We start from the raw sequence: 22,417 nt of genomic DNA on the forward strand, positions 1-22,417 counted from the left end.
ATCAAGGAAGGGCAATTTAAAACAGTTTACAAAATTGAAAAAGATTAATAATATCATGTGAGATGAGGCTGTGGGGAAATGGATACTGTTACCCTTCGGGGGGAGGGGAATTTGGCAGTATTCTTGACATTTTAATTATATACATCCTTAAGTTTTGGTGATTTTGTTACACAACACATAAATTATATTTGGAATAGATAAATCAATACCTGGAAGTAGGGTGCTGCAATTTAAAAATAAAAAAAAAACAGGCTCAGCACCTGTAGCTGAAACAGCTCAGGTGCCAGGCACATACACAGGAGTTGGCGGGTTCAAATCCAGCGCAGGCCTGCCAAACAACAATGACAACTATAACCAAAAAATAGCCCGGCACTGTGGCAGGTTCCTGTAGTCTAAGCTACCTAGGAGGCTGCAGCCAGAGGATCACTTAAGCCCAAGAGTTTGAGGTTGCTGTGAGCTGAGACACCACAGCACTCTACCCAGGGTGACAGCTTGAGATTTTGTCTCAAAAAAAAAACAAAACACCTAAAATGTGGTAGAAATCAGGCATTGGACTAAAACTGGAATGATTTTGAAGCTAGGGTTAGTGAAAGTGAAGTATCTTTTTTTTTTTAGAGACAGTCTCACTCTGTCGCCCTTTGTAGAGTGCCGTGGTGTTACAGCTCACAGCAACCGCCAGCTCTTGGGTTTAGGCAATACTCTCGCCTCAGCCTCCTGAGTAGTTGGGACTACAGGTGCCTGCCACAACGCCCGGCTATTTTTCCTTGCAGTTTGGCCGGGGCCAGGTTCGAACCCGCCACTCTCAGTATATGGGGCCAGCGCCCTGCTCACTGAGCCACAGGCACCACCCCAAAGTGAAGTACCTTGAAAAGACTTCTAGTAGAAGTATAGATTTGAGAAGGCTCATTTAAAGAAGAGAGAGAAAAATGTTATTATACTGGAGGAAATAGATCCTTGTTGGCGTGGCAGAAAGATTAACAAACACAGTGGCCTGCAGTAACATGGAAAGCAGATGCATCTACCTACTGAATTTGGGGTCTAACTAAGGAGATTTCCAGCTAGACTGTCCCAGGTGCCTGCTAGCTTCATCTTTCTGTTATACTAAAAGGTGAGAGGAGCAAGGTAAGCTAAAGGGAGGATCACTAAGCGTAAAGCAGCCAGAGCTGATAGTTTTTAAAAATTTCCAGACTTTCTAGGTAGCCAAGAACACTTCTCTGACTTTTAGGCAGAGATCAAGTCCAGGCACTCTCAGGAAAACATGGTGTAACTTGAAAGCCACGTTGTAAATATAAGATGCCTTAAGACTTCAGAAAGATCTATTGTGGCATCCCAGAGGATCTTTCAATTAGATAAAAGGGCGTCTAAATATTTTAAAATTATGACTGACAAATTCTCTTAAATAACAGGACGTATCTTGAAGAGATTTGTGGATGTGGCTATTATCTAATGGCACGAGCCTCAGTTAGACTCACAGGAAACTGTGACAGCCTTACAAAGTTCATTGCCAGCTGCTCAAGAGGACACCCACACACTGAGACAGCCGCAGTTACAGCAGAGAAAGAGTTTAGCATCACAGGTGCCATGAGAGGACCTGAAAGGAACTTCTCAAACCTGTTTCCCTGACAATTTGGGAGAAAGGGTTTGTTTATAAAGATAGTTTGGCAGGCAAAAGGCGGGCAATTGGGTCTGCTAATTGGCAGGGTTTGGGTGGAACCATAAGGATCCAGAAGCTGTCCTCTTTGCTGAGTCGGTTCTGGGAGGGGGTGACCATCTGAGTCACTTTCCGGGGATGGCCCACTACTCGGTGTGGGTCAGCTGTTCCACTAGAATGTGGGTCCTGGAAAGTATCTCAAAACTAGCCTTGGGTCTCACAAGGTGACATTATCTATGAGAGCAACGAAGAAAGCTAAGAATCTTGAAGACCACCTGTAATGTCACTCCTGAGTAGCAATTGCAGGGAAGCAAACTTAGGGATGATGGCTGGTTGTTGTTATTATTTTTAAGTATGTCTGTGCCTTTCCAGAGCTTAGGCCCCTACCATAGTTCTCACCTTGCATCCCTTTATTAATTTGTAAAAGGCAGTTTCATTTCCTCCCCTGCCCCCCATCCCACCTCATTCCTGGGGTGTGGGCTTATGAGATGGAAAAGGGCTGACAACCAATCTGCCTTCTTCCTGCTAACAAGGGGTGAAGCTGGAGTTGAGCCTGGGATAAGAGGAATGAAACTGTTTTGTTGGGTTGGGTTTTTTTTTTGAGACAGATCCTCAAGCTGTTACCCTGGGTAGAGTGCCATGGCATCGTAGCTCATAGCAACCTCCAACTCCTGGGCTCAAGCGATTCTCCTGTCTCAGCCTCCCAAGTAGCTGGGACTACAGGCACCCACTACAACGCCTGGCTATTTTTTGGTTGCAGCTGTCATTGTTGTTTGGCAGGCCCATGCAAGGTCATGCAAACCTTTTACCCCCAAAGTAAAGCTGCTGCTACCGAGGCCTTGCTAAGATGTTGCAACAACAAAAAAATAGACCGGCATCGTGGCAGGCGCCTGTAGTCCCAGCTACTTGGGAGGATGAGCCAAGAGAATCACTTAAACCCAAGAGTTTGAAGTTGCTGTGAGCTGTGCCCTCTGCTACTGAGGGCAACATAGCTCTATGATATGTTACTCTGTCTCAAAATAAATAAATAAAATAAAATAAATTAGTTCAGTCCCAGGTAACTAATTTCTGTTCTGTTTGAGGCTGAGTTAGCAATACATATGAATGTACCAACTTTTTTTTTTTTTGAGACAAGAGTCTCACTATGTCTCCCTGGGTAGAGTGCCGTGGGGTCACAGTTCCCAGCAACCTCAAACTCTTGGGCTCAAGCGATTCTCTTGCCTCCACCTCCCAAGTAGCTGAGACTACAGGTGCCAACCACAATGCCCAACTATTTTGTTGTTGTTGTTGCAGTTGTCATTGTTGTTTAGCAGGCCCAGGCCAGGTTTGAACCCACCAGCCTCGGTGTATGTGGCCAGTGCCCTAACCCCTGAACTACAGGTGCCGAGCCAGAATACACCAGCTTTTTAATTAAAGCATTGGAAGTTTGCCTTCTTTTAGTCTAATGTATATAATCTCCAAAGTTGCCAGAAACCTGTATTCACAGATCTTTTGAGGCCTTCCCATGACTTTCCTTGAAAAAGCAAACTTTGGACTGTAGTCAGTTTTAAAAAACCACTTTTTGAGAAGAATTAAAGTAAAATAACATAAAAGTTTTAAACAGCCCTAGCTAAAGAAACACCTGACAAAGAAAGTTGGTTATGTTTGTGGCACACCACAATTTAACATAATAATCACACTTATTACATATAAACCAAGAGATATCAGAATTTTAGAAATTTCATACAGTATCAGGACAATATGAATAACATGTTTATACAAATATAACCCAAAGAAAGTTAAAACACCTTTTCATATTTGACAATGCTTCCTGCAGGGTTTTGTTTTCTTTCTTTTTTTTTTTTTTTTTTGAGACAGAGTCTCACTGTGTTACCCTGGATAGAGCGCCATGGCATCACAGCTCTCAGCAACCTCAAAGTCTTGGGGCTTAGGCAATTCTCTTTCCTCAGCCTCCTGAGTATGAGTAGCTGGTATTACACGTGCCCACCACAACGCCTGGTTATTTTTTGGTTGTAGTTGTCACTGTTGTTTGTCAGGCTCAAGTTGGATTTGAACCCGCCGGCTCCAGTGTATGTGGCTGGCACCCTAGCCACTGAGCTACAGGCACCGAGCCTTCCTATAGGTTTTTAACGTAATGAGTAAGTTTATTATGTTTCTTGCAGACTTTCAATGGCCCTAATATTTTAAAAGGTAGTTTGAGGGCCAGGCTTGGTGGCTCACACCTGTAATTCTAGCACTCTGGGAGGCCGAGGTGGGTGGATTGCTTGAGCTGACCAGTTTAAGACCAGCCTGAGCAAAAGCAAGAGCCTGTCTCTACTAAAAATAGAAAAACTGAGGCAAGAAGATTGCTTGAGTCCAAGAGTTGGGGGTTGCTGTGAGCTATGACAACACAGCACTCTACCCAGGGTGACAGCTTGAGACTCCGTCTCAAAAAAAAAAAAAAAGTAATTTGAGGTCAAAAAGACTGAATTGAGAATCTTGATTTTGCAAAGTTTGTCAAATGTCAAAGTTGAGTTTAAATACTGTTGTCATAAAACACTTATTACAAAACAGAATCACAGGTTACTCTAAAATTCGAGTCATTCATTTAGCCAAACTGATAATTCAAAAATTTCAAAAAGCAAAATTCTTACTCTTTGGTAGAGAAGAGACTGTTTCCCAAACAACCACAGATTGAATATAAACAACGGAAAATTAGCTGCGGAGGAGGCAGGCTGAATCTTTCTCTCTCTCTCTTCCCCCTTTTTTTGGCAGTTTATTCAAAAGGTGAACAAAAATCTTTCGTTATTTCTATTAATAGCACATAAAAATGTTGATCAAAAGAAAAAAGCAAATTTTACCTTTACATTAGTGTATTATTAATGGTAAAACTAATCTTAATAAAATCTTATAAACAAATCCATCTAGTTTTTATCATAAGGTAAGATTTTTATTTTTATTATTATTTTTTTTTGAGACAGAGCCTCAAGCTGTCACCCTGGGTCAAGTGCCGTGGCATCACAGCTCACAGCAACCTCCAACTCCTGGGCTCAAGCAATTCTCCTGCCTCCGCCTCCCAAGTAGCTGGGACCACAGGCGCATGCCACAACGCCTGGCCATTTTTTGGTTGCAGCCATCATTGTTGTTTGGCAGGCCCGGGCTGGATTCGAACCCGCCAGTTCAGGTGTGTGTGGCTGGCGCCTTAGCTGCTTAAGCCACAGGCACCAAGCCAGAAGGTAAGATTTTTATAAACCTTCATCATTTTTCCAACTTTTATATCCATTTAATTGTAATTATTATTTATTTAACTTAAAACCATTTTTAAAAGCTGCAAACTAGCCACGGGTAGTGGCTCATGCCTGTAATACTAACACTCTGGAAGGCTGAGGTGGCTGGATTGCTTGAGCTCAGGAGTCTGAGACCAGCCTGAGTAACGGTGAGACCCTATCTGTACTAAAAATAGAAAAACTAGCTGGGCATTGTGGCAGGTGCCTGTAGTCCCAGCTACTTGGGAGGCTGAGGCAAGAAGATCTCTTGAGCCCAAGAGTTTGAAGTTGCTGTGAGCTACAGTGACACCAGAACAGTCTACCCACAGTGACAGAAAAACTCTGTCTCAAACAACAACAAAAATCCCCTGGAAATTAGATAAAGTTTCTTTCTTTTTTTTTTTTTTTTTAACAAAAACTGTATTTCTATGCCTCCTTATAACCTTTTTTTATCAAAAAATATATCTTATAGCTCAGTGCCCGTAGCGCAGTGGTTATAGCGCTAGGCACATACACCGAGGGTAGTGGGTTTGGACCAGGCCCAGGCCAGTTAAACAACAATGACAACTGCAACAAAAAATAGCCAGGCATTGTGGCGGGTGCCTATAGTCCCAGCTACTTGGGAGACTGAGGCAAGAGAATCGCTTAAGCCCAAGAATTTGAGATTGCTGTGAGCTGTGACACCATAGCACTCTACTGAGGGTGACATAGTGAGACTCTGTCTCAAAAAAAAAAAAAATCTATCTATCTATCTATCTATCTATCTTACATTTCATATAAAATTGTTTCTCTTCCACCTATTAGGATTAATAGGTAAACATAATGCTAACTTTTAGAAAAACTGGTGAGAGGCTCACACTTATAATCCTAGTACTTTGGGAGGCTGAGGGGCTTGGCTCACCTGAGGCCAGGAGTTCAAGCCCAGCTGAAGCAATATAGCAAGAGCTCATCTCTACAAAAAGTAGAGATGGGGGGCAGCGCCTGTGGCTCAGTGAGCAGGGCACTGGCCCCATATACTGAGGGTGGCGGGTTTGAACTCGGCCCCGGCCAAACTGCAACAAAAAATAGCCAGGCACTGTGGTGGGCACCTATAGTCTCAGCTGCTTGGGAGGCTGAGGCAAGAGAATTGCCTAAGTCAAAGAGCTGGAGGTTGCTGTGAGCTGTGATGCCACAGCACTCTACTGTGGGTGACAACATGAGACTCTGTCTCTAAGAAAAAAAAAAAGGGATTAGCTGGCATGGCAGGCCTCTGTAGTCCCAGGTACTCTGGAAGCCTGAGGCAAGAAGATCATTTGAGACCAGGAGTTTGAGATTACAGTAAGCAGTGATGATACCATCGCACTCTAACCTGAGCAACAGAGTGAGACCCTGGCTCAACACAACACCACCAACAAAAAAACTTGTGAAAAATGTATTATCTTATTATTTATTATTATTTGTTTTAGCTACTAAATTTTGGAGTAATTTGTTACATAACAATAGGTAACTATTATGCAAGAAAGTAGGAAGGATTTAGTAATTATAACAACATGAATTGGAGATTGAATCTTGGGGAAACATTATACACTGTTAGCCTTCAATCAACAGTAAAAAGTGGCAGTGAAGGTGAATACTGCAAATTAAATTTATCTTAATTACAAGAAGAGAAGAGAACAGAGTGGCAATGAAATTTACTTTTAGGAACAAAGTTTAAGTAAGCATGCTCCTTGTGGGGGTGAAAGGTCTGATACCTTTCCTCACCCACCAAAAGGGTCACAGTTGACAATCCTCTAACAAAAAACAGATTAATAAGAAGAAAGCATTACACTTTTTTTTTCATCAAAAGTTTACATGTTGGCTTGGTGCCTGTAGCTCCGTGGTTAGGGAGCCGGCCACATACACAGGGGCCGGTGGGTTCAAACAAAAACAACTACAACAAAAAAATAGCCAGGCATTGTGGTGGGTGCTTGTAGTTCCAGCTACTTGGGAGGCTGAGGCAAGAGAATCGCTTAAGCCCAAGAGTTTGAGGTTGCTGTGAGCTGTGATGCCATGGAACTCTACCAAGGGTGACATAGTGAGACTCTGTCTTCTCAAAAAATAAAAGTTCATGTGACATGGGAGCCTTCAGAAGTGAAGACCCAAAGACCCAGGGAAACTATTTTTAGGTTTGATGCAGAGCAGACAGCCATGTAGAAATGTGATTAGACAAAAAGAATATAATTTATTGGTAACAAAGGAAACCTAGCACAGCCTGTCTGCTCAGATTCTTCTTGGCCCATCCCGGCCATAGTCCTTCCTCCTAGGTGTAGGGCAGGGCCCCTTTGGAACAGGGTCTTATGACCTACTATCAGACAAGGTGGGTCAGGAGAGGTTCCAGTAATATTTATGCCTGGCTTTCTATTTTTTTAATTTCTGGTTTCTATGACCCATTTAGGGGAAGAGGAATTTTAGTTTCTCTAACCTGCTTGGAAAGAGAAAGGGGCAGGAGAAAGCAGAACAATCTTGCTTCTGAGCCTTTTCCTTCAGTTCAAAGTATTTGACGGGCTCAAAGGAGTAGGGTGCTAGCCCCATATACTGGAGGTGGTGGGTTCAAACCCAGCCCTGGCCAAAAACTGGGGGGTGGGGGGGGAAGGGCAGTGCCTGTGGCTCAAAGGAGTAGGGCACCAGCCCCCTATCCCACAGGTGTCAGGTTCAAACTCAGCCCTGGCCAAAAACTGCAAAAAACAAAAAAAAAAAACACAAAGTATTCAACATGCCAAAGGGCAGCCCACTGGGGGATCATTTTCTGAACCTCAATAATCACAATGTTTCCTTGAAGTCTTTCTTTCCAGCTCTTCAACATTTTCAGTACACTTATGGCAGTAGATCTGCGGTTTTAGTCTGCCTAGAATTCCTTCCTCTTCCTTCTAGTAAGAGAACACCTTTTCTCCTTTTGAGAACATTGTTATCTCCATTCCGTGTTGGTTATGTGACATCACTAGCTCTTCCCCAGGGTATGAAATTAAACTTGTCACTGGGGATCCTTTATTAGGCCAGGCAAGGAGGAGTGAGGAATGTATGCTTTCTTGAGGGGTTGTCCTTGCTGCCCTGGGCTGCTAGGGTATCTTAATAAAGAGAGCACCTGCCTGAGAATGAGGTTAATACAGAGAAAAACTGAGCTGAAAAATAGAGCTCCATAAGGAGAGGGGAGAAAGAGAGAGAGGGAGGTGACATTAGAATCCCCACCGCATTGGGTCCAGCAACACTGTTCTGCTTACATCTAGATGTATTTTATTTCCAAATATTTTATACAGGGTGGCCATAAAGTTCGTGTGCGATACTATTTAAATTGCACACGAACTTTACGGCCACCTGTATGTATTTGCCTGTCACAAATATTTGAGTTGCTCCCAGGAATTCATTATAAACAAAAGTATTCATTATAAACAGTTTTTTTTTTTTCCTCCATTAGGGATGTTGGTTCCCTAATTCAGGCTCACAAAGCTGAGTTTCTGCAAGACTTTGAAACTATTTAGCAATTTTCCCTTAAAGTTGCTTTATTAAATTGCCTTTGACTCAGACTTACCATTATAATAATTCTTTTTTTTTTTTGTCGGAGACAGAGTCTTAACTTGTTGCCCTGGGTAGAGTGCTGTGGTGTCATAGCTTACAGCAACCTCCAACTCTTGGGCTCACGATCCTCTTACCTCAGCTTTTTTCTGTTTTTAGTAGAGACCGAGGTCTGGCTCTTGCTCAGGCTGGTCTCAAACTCGTGAGCTCAAGCAATCCACCTGCCACAGCTGCTCAGAGTGCTAGGATTACAGGCCTCAGCTACCGCGCCCAGCGCTAATAATTCTTAATGAATAAATTTGTAACATGTGTTCATTCTATTTCATAACGGTTACGTTTTTTAACTTTTTTGAAAATTATACTTTGACAATATTCATCCTTTATTACAAATATGTTATCTCTTTGTATCCACTCGTAACTTGGTCCGAGGGCTCCTTTTGAAGTTTTAAGAAGTCCTCTCAGCGACTTCTCACAGGATTTCCCCTGCATAATTTTTTAACGCCCCTCCTATTCAAAACCCCACCCCAGGGGCTTCTGATGGGAAAGCTTTATAAATTAAAGCTGAAACACCGTAAAAGAAAAGTCTGGACCAGTGATTTTCAACCAGTGTGCGTGAGATCTTTAGTGTGTCATGACAATTTTTAAAAGATCATTGATTAAGTTATTTTCACAAGACATTCAAAACACAGTAAGTATATTCTTATTTTTTTTTAAGTCTTTTTATGGATCAACATAATTTAAGTGTGCCCTGGGAGTTTATAGGTTCAAGTGTGCCGTGAGATTTAAAAAAAAAAAAGGTTGAAAAACACTGGTCTGGACTTAGGAGCAAATACACTACATTCCCATCTCGGTCATCCACTGTTCCGAGGCGTGTGAGCTCTCCAGCCAGCGGCCCAAACATGACCCGGCGCTGGCCTGGCGTCCCCAGCTCCGCCAGGCCCTTTTCTTACTGTGGCATCCTACTGACACCTCTGAGGTCGCTGACGACCTGACCGCACTCCGCCTGCAGCAGGTTCTGCACGCTGCGCGGCTCGGCTAGCCGGAGACAGGCAGGATGCGACCCGGGCCTGGAGGCGGAGTCTGGGCAGGGCGCGCTGTCACCTGACTCGGTGACTCCGCCGGGCCGCGCTTCCTCCGCCCCGCCCTGGCCCGAGCGAGAAGTCAAGTAGCGAGGCTCCTGCTGGGTGGATCCGGCGGAGAGCAGCCGATCGGCCATGGAGCGACGCGGGCTGGGGCTGTCCCCGCGGCGGGTGCTGCTGGCTCTGCTGCTGGCGCTGGTGGCGCAGGCTCCGCACGCCACGGCCGGGCCGGGGCTGGCGCTCTGGCCCATGCCGCTGTCTGTGAAGGTGACCAGCACTCAGCTGCGCCTCGCCGCTGAGAACTTCTACATCAACCACGGCCCCAATTCCACGGCCGGTCCCACCTGCTCCCCGCTGGAGGAAGCATTTCGGCGGTGAGCGCTCCCGGCGGGGAGGGGACCCAGGGGCGGTACAGGCAGATCCCCTCTGAGGCGTAGACCCTCACACCACCGCATCACACAGGACGAGGAAGTCGACCCCGAGCGGGCTAATGACGTGACCAAAGTCACAGGTGTAGAGGATGGCAGGGCCAGTTCAAACCAACGTGGTATGAAACCTGAGCGCGTTCCCTTCCCAGCCTGCCTCTTAAGGGGCACTGTGGGCGCTCAGGAGCCCTGGTTTGGGTCCAGGCTACTGAGAGCAAGGAGAGGGCAGCTCAGAATCAGTCGCTTTGCTTTGCTCGCCTCAGAAAGGCAAGTAAGATGGATGGAGGGACAACGGTTCCCACCTCAGGAGCTGGGGGTGGGGGAAGTGACAGCCTTTTATTTGCAGGGAGTTCTAAGGGAGGACGAATGATCTGGAAGAACTTAGCCAAATTCATCTTGAAGGACCAGGGATCTCCCAAAGTTGGCTAACATTTACAGGCCTTTCTCACACCTTACTCTCCCCATATCTCCTGGTAACAACTCAAATAGCAAAAGTCCTTAAGTTAGAGCACCACCTAAAACCCCCTTCCCTTCCAAAGTCTGGTAGATGTTGTAATCCACTTCCTGTGACCAGTGCTCAGGCAGTGTCTGATTTTCTCTGAGTTCCCCAACACCAGTCTCCTAATGCCCTCCCTGCTTCCTCTTACAGAGCCCTAGAAACCTTTGATTGCATAAGGAGCGGTAGCCCCCACATAGCCGGCTTGCTAACCACACCCCAGATGGGGTGGGTCACCTTTGGGGAGATGTTTGCCCCAGTGGTATGCTGACCCTTCTGATATGAGGCCTGTGTAGATGTGACTGTCCTCAAGGTGTGTAGTGCCCCAAAGGAATGTTATTTGGTGCTAAGTATCCCAACTCCTTTAACCCCCAGAGTGTCTCTGTGCCAAGTGGATATAATTACAGCTTAAATGTGCCTGCCAGACACCGCACAGCTGGTGAAAAAATGCAAAACTAGCTTAGTTCCCAATTTCTGACTCCAGGCAGGCCTGGTGCTCAAGCTGAAGGCCCTGGCCTAGAGGTTGATGGCAGAGATGGTTCCTTCTCTGCCGAGGAAAGGGGCATGTTCTCCTTTTGTTTTATACTGCAGGGATAGTGCTACCCCTGTTTTAGAGCCAGACTAATGAGCCTGTGCTATTGAATCTGCTAACTGGGGTGAAGGTGTGAAACCAAAGTGGTGGTTACCTTGGGATATTTAGAAGGATTGTATGGGAAGAGTGTGAAGGTTATCTAAAAGATCATGACTAGGATTGGAAATCTTTTTTTTTTTTTAAGACAGAATCTTACTTTGTTGCCCTCGGTATAGGACCATGGCGTCACAGCTCACAGCAACCTCCAGCTTTTGGGCTTAGACAATTCTCTTGCCTCAGCCTCCCAAGTAGCTGGGACTACAGGCACCTGCGACAACGCCTGGCTATTTTTTGTTGTTGTTGCAGGTTGGCCGGGGCCAGGTTTAAACCCGCCAACCTTGGTATACGGGGCCAGCTCTGTACTCACTGAGCCACAGGCGCTGCCCTGGGAATCTTTAAAAAACAGTCTTACCGGCTTGGCGGCTGTGAATCAAGTGGCTAAGGCGCCAGCCACGTACACCTAAGGTAGCAGGTTCGAATGTAGCCTGGGGCCACCAAACAACAATGATAGCTGCAACCAAAAAATAGCCGGGCATTGTGCCGGGCGCCTGTGGTCCCAGCTACTTGGGAGGCAGAGGCAGGAGACTCGCTTGAGCCCAGGAGTTGGAGGTTGTTGTGAGCTGTGATGCCATAGCACTCTACCCAGGGGAACAGCTTGAGGCTCTGTCTCAAAAAAAAAAAACAAAACAGTCTTACCATGTGTGCCTTGGTGCTCAGCTTAGAAAATTGGATTTTCCTTCTGCTGTTTTCCCTGTTGCTGCCAGTGAGACAAGGTCTTGGGGATATGCTGACATGATATAACTATGGCACAAAAACATAGGTGAAATTAGTTAATGGGAGTAGATCACTCGGACTTGAATCAGAGGTGAGATGGTTTGTAAACATGGCTTGGCATTTCAAGAGAGGTGAAGGGTTTGTGTAACTAATGCATGGCATGTGTCAATTAATAAATGCCATTGTTAGGAAGCAGGTCATAAAACTGTAGTCCTTGTGGCTAAGACTCAAAAGCATGCAGGCGAGGCATTCTAGGAAATTAAGATCAATGTAAAAGCACAGTGGGGCTGGAAGGATTTGGATTGGGGTGTTTAGAAACCTCTGGTGGTCAAGAACACACACAGCCTAGGCCCAGATTGTTCAGAATCACAGGGCTGTCTCTGAAGAGCCCGAGTTCTCTCACAGGCCCTACTTTGAAACATTTCTTTTTGTAGGCGGAGAGTTTGGCTGGCAGGTGCCCAGCTGCTTCCTCAGCTTCTAGAAGCTTTTAGAACTTCTAGGGTTCATCATATTCTAGTCACTCATTAATACACAAATAGCTTCATTCCTGGGAGGCTAAGCTAATGCAGGTAACTTTGACATCGCTGACTCAGAATCCTTTGAGTTATCTGTTAGACTTTTATAGTTCAGGCTGAAGGTTTTCCTTACTTGGGACAAGCCAGCACCTAACTCAGATCTTAAAGCTGCTAGCAACTTTCATTTCCCATTTTTAATTTTGGTAAAATACACATACACCTTCCGATTTTAACCATTTTTAAAACAGGCACTGCAGTGATGTTAATTTCCTTTTTAATCTGTCAAGGTTTTCCTATGAGAAGGACCCTCCATACCATTGCCCATTTCATTCACTCCCTGTTTATCTTCCATACAATTCTAAACTCATCCAAATTTTCTTACTTCTCATTTTCTGAAAAAGCACACGGTATTCTTGCACTTAAGTAGCATATACAATCTTCTGGCTTATCAAAATCTGCAGTGTTATTTAAACAATTGCTCACAAGCCTATCTGATCTTTTTATCCTTTAGCAACCTTAAATTTTTATTTAATATGCTCTTTGATATTCGGGTACCAACAGAAGGTAAATTTTTTAACTTTTATTGCAGCGTATCTTTGTGATTGTTCTGTTTTATTTGCTATTGTTTTTTTTCCCTCTGTCAAATTCTTTTTTTTTTAATTTCAGATTAATATGAGGGTACAAATGATTAGGTTACATTGTGTTTCTTAGTTGCCCGAGTCGTAGTTGGGCCCTTCGTCTAGGGGGTGTGCTGTGTACCCTTACATTATGCCCATTAGGTGAGAATTCACTAATCCCTCTTCCTCATGTCTGTTCCCTTTTCCCTCCTCCTCCTCCTTCCCCCACAGAAGATAAATTTTATATTATTTTATTTTATTTTATTTTTGAGACAGAGCCTCAAGCTGTCCCCCTGGGTAGAGTGCCATGGCTTCACTGCCCACAGCACCCTCCAACTCCTGGGCTCAAGTGAGTCTCCTGCCTCAGCCTCCCAAGTAGCTGGAACCACAGGCGCCCGCCACAACGCCCGGCTATTTTTTTGGTTGCAGCTGTCATTGTTGTTTGGCAGGCCCGGGCTGGATTCGAATCTGCCACCTTAGGTGTATGTGGCTGGCACCTTAGCCGCTTGAGCCACAGGTGCTGAGCCAGAAGATAAATTTTAAAGGCTCTAGTGAGAATCCTATAGGCTGGTGACATTTTGGGAGGCGGGGTTATATATCAACTGTGGATACTTTTCCTGGGAACTAAGGGGAACGCTGAGTCAATCTGGCTTAATAAGAAAACTTACTATCTCATACCTTAGGATGCCCCCAAACAGGGATGAATTTAGGGCTCCTAGGCTCAACAGCATCATCCTGGATCCACATTCCTCCATCCCTGCTGTCATCTTTAGTGTAGCCGGCTGTCACATACACAGAAACAAAGTTTTCCTGGGCTTTGCTTAGGAGAGGAACTTCTTACCACACGTACATACATACCCTAATCAGTGGTCAGAACTAGATTTCATACCCAAAAGTGATAGATGAGTTTGATTACTTGTTCTTAACAGGGGTTTGCCTGGGACTGTGGAGGGAGCTTTTATAATTCCTGTGCCTGCAAACCATTCTCATAGGTTCTGAATGTCTGGACATTGGGATTTTTAAAAAGCCCCCAAGCGATTCTAATGTGCATCTTAGGTGAGAATCTCTGGTCAGATTAATAAAGGGTGGCTTTGACGAGACAATGGCCACTAGCACATATGTGTTTAAAATTTGGCTTAAAATGTTTATAAAATATGTTTAAACTTATTTCTCATGCAGATACTATGAATATATTTTTGGTGTTTACAAGCGGCCTCAGAGGCTTCTGAAACTTGAGGGTGGAGCACAGTTAAAGCAACTTCTTGTCTCAGTTGTCCTTGACTCTGAGTGCGATGCTTTCCCCAGCGTGTCTTCAGATGAGTCCTGTAAGTACCTGTGAAATGTGAGCTTCCTTGTGTTCCAAGCTGCCAGAATTGGCTCCGTATTGTGAGCTATAATGAGTTCTTGGCCAGTGACTCCATAATTCTTATGTTAAAAGTAACCTGTAAAGTCTGATTATAAAAGTAATTCATAGTCATCGTAGAAAACTTGTAAGTATAGTAAGTGCAGAAGAGGAAGAAATTCATCACTCACGATCTCAGTACACAGAACTAACCATTGTCATTTTCTGGTGTGTATCTTTTTTATCCAGGGGGAAACATTTAAATGTTTTACATAGATAGAAACATATGGTAAGCTCGGGCATGAAAATGGGATTAATTTTATACATGTGGATTCTGCTTTTTGTAATTTTGCTGTTTTGTGTTTTTATATCTTGCTTTTTTGCATAATAATGTGTTAGGAACATATTTCACTAAATATCTTTCTGTGATCTTTTTTTTTTTTTTTTGAGACAGAGCCTCAAGCTGTCCCCCCGGGTAGAGTGCCGTGGCATCACAGCTCACAGCAACCTCCAACTCCTGGGCTCAAGCGAGTCTCCTGCCTCTGCATCCCAAGTAGCCGGGACCACAGGTGCCTGCCGTAATGCCCGGCCATTTTTTGTTTTTTGGTTGCAGCCGTCATTGCTGTTTTGGCGAACCCGGGATGGATTTGAACCCGCCACCTTAGGTGTATGTGGCTGGCACCTTAGCCACTTGAGCCACAGGCTCCGAGCCTCTGTGATCATTTTTAATGGCAGAATGATCTTCTCCCACTATATGGATAAACTTACTTGGCCAATCATTTAAGGGTCAAAAAGATGTTCCTTTTGGAGATCTAGGAATTTCTTTAATCTTTGAAGACATCTGTGCTTATATTCATGGTTTCTATTTATAATCTAATTTTACACAAAGAAAATGCAGAACTGGGGAGAGGATACAGTTGTTTCATTTGGTTAACAACATAGTCAACATTCAGCTAACTGATTTTCAATGTTGTTGCCTAAAGCATTATTCTCTAAGGTTTTGCCCAAATTGTTTTGGAAGAAATAAACTACCAGGCCTAGCCTGTAAGCCCAGCACTTTGGAAGGCTAAAGTGGAAGGATAGCTTGAGGCCGGGAATGTAAAACAGGCCCGAGCAACATAGCAAGACCCCATCTCTACAAGAAATAACAAAAGTTAGCTGGGTGGGGTGGCAGGTGCCTGTAGTCCCAGCTACTTGTGAGGCTAAACCAGGAAGACCCCTTAAGCTGAGGACTTTGAGGCTGCCGTGAGCTGCGATCAGACCACTACACTGCAGTCTGGGTAAACAGAGTGTCTCCATGAAAAAATAAGCAAAAAAACCCCAGGCATGTCTTTTCTATACAGCGTAGTGGCTGGGAGTAACGTGGAATTGCACTCAAGGCACCAAGGAGTAAAAAAGGGACAATATGAGGTCGTGTGTAATAGAAGGTTAATGCAAGAGAGCAGATGGGGAGTTGGGTATAAAGATAAAAATGCATGGGGCGCCTGTGGCTCAAAGGAGTAAGGCACCTGTCCTATATGCTGGAGGTGGCAGGTTCAGACCCAGCCCCAGCCAAAAATGCAAAAAAAAAAAAAACAAAGATAAGAATGCACATATTTAGAGAAAAGAGTGACTCCTTTGTCCTCAAAGGGCCTCACAGGCAGTTAAGTATGTGTCTTTATCTTCCTGGTATGGACAAGATTAATTAATAATACCTCCCTTTGAAAAATAGCTTCATCTCTCTTCAACTCTATAGCTGTTCTAGAAAAGAAATAGGATGGCAGTGGCTCATGCCTGTAATCCTAGCACTCTGAGAGGCCAAGGTAGGAGGATCACTTGAGCTCAGGAGTTTGAGACAAGCCTGAGAAAGACTGAGATCCTATGTCTACTACAAATAGAAAAATTGCGAGGTCCAGTGGCTCACACCTGTAATCCCAGCACTCTGGGAGGCCGAGACAGGTGGATTGCCTGAGCTCACAGGCTCGAGACCAGCCTAAGCAAGAGTGAGACCCTGTCTCTAAAAAAAAAAAAAATAGCCGGGCGTTGTGGTGGACACTTGTAGGGCCAGCTACTTGGGAGGCTGAGGCAAGAGAATTGCTTAAGCCCAAGAGTTTGAGGTTGCTATGGGCTGTGACACCATGGGCTCTCTACCGAGTGTGACATAGTGATGCTCCATGTCGCAAAAAAAAAAAAAAAAAAACCAGAAAAATTAGTCAGACATGGTGGTGCCAGCTACATGGGAGGCTGAGGCAGGAGGATCACTTGAGCCTAGGAGTTTGAGGTTGCTGTGAGCTAGGTGAGGCCACAGCACTCTAGCCTGAGCAATAGAGTTAGACTCTGTCTCAAAAAAAAAAAAAATAGCTATAGAAGGGGAAACTGACAAATCAAAGATGCCATTCTTGTCCCCATCAGGGAGGTGATCATTATTAACACTAACCTAACAATTTCTTCTGAAATTAAATTAAAATTATTTAGCTGTGTGTCCGTATGTTTAGAAAACCAAATCTCCTAATTGCTATATTTTCCACTGAATTAGAATTCTTTTTATATCAACCAGTCCTTTGCTAGTGGAAAATAATTGGCATCAGGTAGATGCAACATATTAATGTTTTAAATGTTCTAGGCAACTCCTTTTGCTGTTTCTGAGATCTCAAAACTATAATGTGGCCACAGTGTTCTAAGATGATTAAGAATTTGATATAGATGGAAAGTTGATTAGATGTACTCATAACGGCAATATGCCAGTAGTTCTTAGCCTGGCATTTAGCTACCTCAGCACTGTTTCTCTGATAGAAAAGGCTATCTTATCAGAAGACACAGATGATAAGCTGTTTTGCTTACCTGCAGCCGACTGTCCTGTGAGTGTCTGGGTAGAGGGTGACTATGCTACTAAATCAATAACCTCCAGCCTTGGGGTAAAGCCAAAGAATGCCTTTAGGGTGGCAAAGTTCCACCGTCATGCCCTTTAGCTTCCAATCTCCATAACCTCTGGTGCTTTACTCTTGTCTGGGGTTAACTCCACTCCAGACCTCTCAAAAATGGCTAAAGTGACTATTGGGCCAACCTTAGGCAGAGTGTGATTTTAAAAGTGGGAAGATTAGCACCTCCTGAGAAGTGGCCAACTGGAGCCCGTTCTAGATGCGTGGGAACTTTTCATTGAGTGAGACAAAACGAAAGGGTCTTTATTGAGTGGGATAAAGTTGAATTAACGGAAAAAGTTAAGAGTAAGTCTGAAGGCAAATTTGGATGAGATTGGGGTGGGCGCAGGGCAAGCAGAAAAAACTTGAGGGAAAAGAGTAGAGGTAACTCTCTGGCCTTAGGGGAGAAGGTTTGAGTGACACTTGAAGCATCGCCAAGGAATAGTGGGCACTGAGGAATGTTTGCATTTTGACCTAAAACCTTGGCTTAACTGGGATCCCACTCTGTGGTGGGAAAATGAGGAAATCATGGTGGTGACAGCCACATTCCTGACATGAGCTCTTCGGCTGACTGGATGATACGTGACTGACTCACTGACGTGAGGAACACAGGAGACCAGCGGATTAAGTCGTGTGGGGAGAAGGAGGAACGAGTTCTGTTTGGGGCATGTGGAGTTGGGAGAATCCACAGGATAGTGTGACGCTGTATACGGGGGCGGTGGGAGGAACAGGAGAAAAGAACGGTCCAGAAATACCAGTCACACGAGTTTACGAAACTTATTGTGTGTCATTGCGAGATCAACAAACAAAAGTGTTTTTTTATTCCGGATACAGATTCTTTACTTGTGAAGGAACCTGTGGCTCTCCTCAAGGCCAACAGAGTCTGGGGAGCATTACGAGGTCAGTCCTGTACAGTTTTGTCATTATTTTCTAGTGAATATATATATTTTGCTTTGTTGAAATCAAGCACAGCAAACCTTAGCTGCCTTGGACCCTTTACAGAGAGCTTCGTCGAGTAGTTCCCAGATGATTTCTATTAAACCCATATTCCTTAAAGCATGGGAGAAACCTCATTCGACCTTTTAAACAGTTTGAGGGTGATTCCCTTCCCGCAGTCCTGTAATTCCCTGATGCTGTTGAATCTGTAAGGTTTATACAACTGTTAGGGCCCCAAGCTGTTCCAATTATGAGATTTTATTCAGCTATCACTTCTAGCTGCCTTGAGCAGCAGACATCTCTCTTCCTCAGTTTTAATTCCTATGGAGTTAGAAACATAAGCAAGTTTAAAGTGTTAAAAGGTAAATATGCTCTTGAGTTGGCTAGAAGCAGTGGGCAGAGAGGAATCTTAAAAGCTGTGCCTATGAATTTCAGGGTTTAAACTTCAAAAGTTTGGAATCAGGACATTGACTTTTGCTGTTCAAAGTTTCTTTTACCTCTTAGAAAAAGATAATTTACTAACTTCCAAATTAAGTTTCTAAAAAGGGAATTACTTATTTATTTTTATTTTATTTTATTTTGAGACAGAGTCTTACTATGTCACCCTCGGTAAAGTGCTGTGGCTTCACAGCTCACTGCAACCTGAAACTCCTGGGCACAAGCCAGTCTCTTGCCTCAGCCTCCCAAGTGGCTGGGACTACTGGCGCCTGCCTGCCGCAATGCCCGGCTATTTTTTTGTTGCAGTTGTCATTGTCGTTTAGTTGGCCCGCCCAGGTTCGAACCTGCTACCCTTGCTGCATGTGGGTAGCGCCACAACCACTGTGCTACAGGTGCTGAGCCAAAAAGGGAATTTTTTAATATGAGCTAACCAACCACGTTACAATAATTAAAAATAAAAAAAGGCTTGAGATTTGACTCAGGCTGTTATCTAAAATAGTCATTGTTGTGCTATGTTTTTATAGCCATAAGAATAGAATTTTTATAATCTTATTTCAAAATAGAATATGAAAATATCTATAGATTTGCTCCTTACACATTACATGATCTTTATAATTCACTAGTGCATCTTATGAATGTATTTCAGTATTATATGTATTGTAAAGATATAGTGTGTTAAGATCAAATCTGTATATATTTACTACAAATGTAACTGCAACAATTATCATTTATATATGGTATGACGTGGTTTTGAGATTTATTAGTCTGATCTGCCTGTCTTGTCTGGGATCTGATAGGAAGAATAGATTCTTATTGTCCTGATCCATTCAATAAAGAACTTTAGTGAGGATGCTGTGACTAGATTTTAGTCCAAGAAGCCCTTATTTTCTTTTCTTTGTTTTCTTTTTTTTGAGACAGAGTCTCAAGCTGTCACCCTGGGTAAAGTGCCGTGGCATCACACCTCACAGCAACCTCAAACTTTTGGGCTTAAGTAATTCTCTTGCCTCAGCCTCCCAAGTAGCTCAGACTACAGGCACCCGCCACAACTCCTGGCTATTTTTGTTACAGTTGTCATTGTTGTTTAGCTGGCCCAGCCCAGGTTCGAACCTGCCACCCTCGGTATATGTGGCTGGCACCATCACAACTGTGCTACGGGCACTGAGCCAACACTCTGTTTAATTTAATTTACCTTACCTGGTTAAGAGTCTGTTTGGATAATACAACTTTTATTGTCTTAGTTATTGTTTTATAAATTAATGCAGTACATTTTACTTTCCTTAGGTTTAGAGACCTTTAGCCAGTTGATTTATCAAGATCCCTATGGTACTGTAAGTATGATTATTATGTTACTAGAAAGTGTTGGATAGGCAATCATTAGTAGCAGAAGAATGTAACCTGTCTACCTACTGTTTCCTAAAGGTTTCTTTTCCCAAATACATGTATTCATCATGGCTGATAAGTATAAATTTCACCCTTACTTTGTTTAATCTTTTATCCAATACTTAATACACATACAGCATTTCTTGAGCTCAAGAGAAAATTCTAAAACCGAACCCAAACTTTATTTTTGTCTTACAGTTTACCATCAATGAATCCAACATTGTTGACGCTCCAAGGTTTCCTCACAGAGGAATTCTAATTGATACAGCCAGGCACTTTCTGCCACTTAAGGTTATTCTTAAAACCCTGGTAGGTGATGACTTCATAGTCTGTTCTGCAGCTGTGTCCCCTCTGTGTTGTTACTTTGTGTTGGCTCCTTAAACTGTGGTGTAGGTTGGAACAGGGGCATGTGTTTTTCTGGTATTGAGTATAAATACTGAGTATGCTTCCCTCCCTCCCGAAGGAAGTGTATTTTCTTGAGGATCAATTCTTAAGACACGAATGTCTGGGCTGAAAGAGGTATACATTTTATCCTTTGGTATACACTGTCAGACTGCCTTCTAGACAGGTGACAGGCACCGTACTTGACCAACAATGTGGCACATTTTTGCCATATGCCTCATTTTAATTTGTACTTCTTTGCTTTTTAGTAAATATAAGCCTCTTTTACTTATTAGCTATTTATATTTTTTATATTACACACAGCAAGTGTATTTTCTGTGTCCATTTATCTTCTAGAATGTTAATGCCTTGGTTGTTGGTTTGCTGTCTTACTGTTAGATTTGTTTGCAGATTGTTTCACTGATATTTTTGCTTCTGCTTACACACTTATCTATCATATATCGTCATGAAGTTTGTTTAAATTTGCTTTTTAAACTATGTTTATGGTGTCTTTCACCTGTAAAAGTTTAATTTTTTTTTTTTTTTGAAACAGAGTCTCACTCACTCTGGGGTTGAGTGCCATTGCATCATAGCTCACAGCAACCTCAAACTCTTGGGCTAAAGTGATCCTCTTGTCTCAGCCTCCCGGGAGACTACAGGTGCCTGCCACAACACCTGGCTAGTTTTTCTAATTGGAGAGACCAGGTCTTGCTTTGCTCAGGCTGGTCTTGAACTCCTGAGCTCAAGGCCTTGGCCTCCCTGAGTACTAGGACTACAGGCATGAACCATAGCACCCATCCAAGTTTAAATTTTTTTTTTTTTTTTTTTTTTGAGACAGTGCCTCAAGCTGTCCCCCTGGGCAGAGTGCTGTGGCATTACAGCTCACAGCAACCTCCAACTCCTGGGCTCAAGCGAGTCTCCTGCCTCCGCCTCCCAAGTAGCTGGGACCACAGGCACCCGCCACAACGCCCGGCTATTTTTTGGTTGCAGCCGTCATTGTTGTTTGGTGGGTCCGGGCTGGGGATTCGAACCCACCACCTTAGGTGTACGTGGCTGGCTCCTTAGCCGGTTGAGCTATAGGCACCGAGCCCAAGTTTAAATTTTTTAAAGAAGTAATACCTTTCAGTTCAGTGCCTGTGGCTCAAGTGGCTGAGGCGCCAGTCACATACACCTAAGCTGGTGGGTTCAAATCCAGCCCGGGCCTGCCAAACAACAATGACGGCTGCAACCAAAAAATAGCCGGGTGTTGTGGCAGGTGCCTGTGGTCCCAGCTACTTGGGAGGCGGAGGCAGGAGACTTGCTTGAGCCCAGGAGTTGGAGGTTGCTGTGAGCTGTGACACCACAGCACTCTACCCAGGGTGACAGCGTGAGGCTCTGTCTCAAAAAAAAAAAGAAGTAATACTTTTCAATCTTACCCTCTATCCTTTTTGCTCTTGGAAGATAGATATGCTAAGAAAGTCCCTCTCTCTAAAAAAAAAAAAGAAGTAATACTTTTCAATCTTACCCTCTATCCTTTTTGCTCTTGGAAGATAGATATGCTAAGAAAGTCCTTCTCCACAAGAAAGACATAAATATAAAAATAACCTCTCATTTTTTCTTTTAATATTATACTTTTTACTATTAAATTCTTGATTCAGTTAAAATTTACTTTAGTGTATTATGGATAGTTCAATTTTATTTTCCAAATGCTTAGCCAGTAATCCCAACCTCAGTTTTGTGCAATGTATAATTCCCCCATTGATTTCAATTATGAGGAGTATTGAATACTAAATTCCCATACATACATGAGTCAGTTTTTGAGCTCTCAGTCTTTACCAGTTTATCTTCTTGGGCCAGTATGGTGAAAGATGGTTTTCGTTTCTATAGCTTTGTAAGTTGTTTTTTATTTTTATTCTTAAGAAATTTTAAACTCACAGGAAAGTTGTAAGAAGGGCATAAAGAATGCTCATAGGCTCGGTGCGTATGGCTCAAGTGGCTAAGATGCCAGCCATGTACAACCAAGGTGGCGGGTTCGAATCCAGCCCGGGCCCGCCAAACAACAATGATGGCTGCAACCGAAAAATAGCCGGGTGTTGTGGCGGG

At 43.6% G+C, this 22,417-nt stretch overlaps 1 protein-coding gene across 1 annotated transcript in view; it reads left to right on the forward strand.

The window, feature by feature from the left end:
• The first annotated feature begins 9,573 nt into the window (after positions 1-9,573).
• The window catches only part of HEXB (hexosaminidase subunit beta), a 25,982-nt gene continuing 13,138 nt past the window's right edge, over positions 9,574-22,417 (forward strand). The window contains exons 1-5 of the mRNA XM_003785915.3: positions 9,574-9,877; positions 14,141-14,286; positions 18,035-18,100; positions 19,856-19,902; positions 20,153-20,263. Coding sequence (XP_003785963.1) covers positions 9,639-9,877; positions 14,141-14,286; positions 18,035-18,100; positions 19,856-19,902; positions 20,153-20,263 — 609 coding nt within the window. The 5' untranslated portion in view covers positions 9,574-9,638. The remainder of the gene's footprint in view (positions 9,878-14,140; positions 14,287-18,034; positions 18,101-19,855; positions 19,903-20,152; positions 20,264-22,417) is intronic.

This window comes from Otolemur garnettii, unplaced genomic scaffold (genome assembly GCF_000181295.1).
Source record: "Otolemur garnettii isolate 467f Iridium unplaced genomic scaffold, OtoGar3 scaffold00017, whole genome shotgun sequence".
Lineage (NCBI taxonomy): Eukaryota > Metazoa > Chordata > Mammalia > Primates > Galagidae > Otolemur > Otolemur garnettii.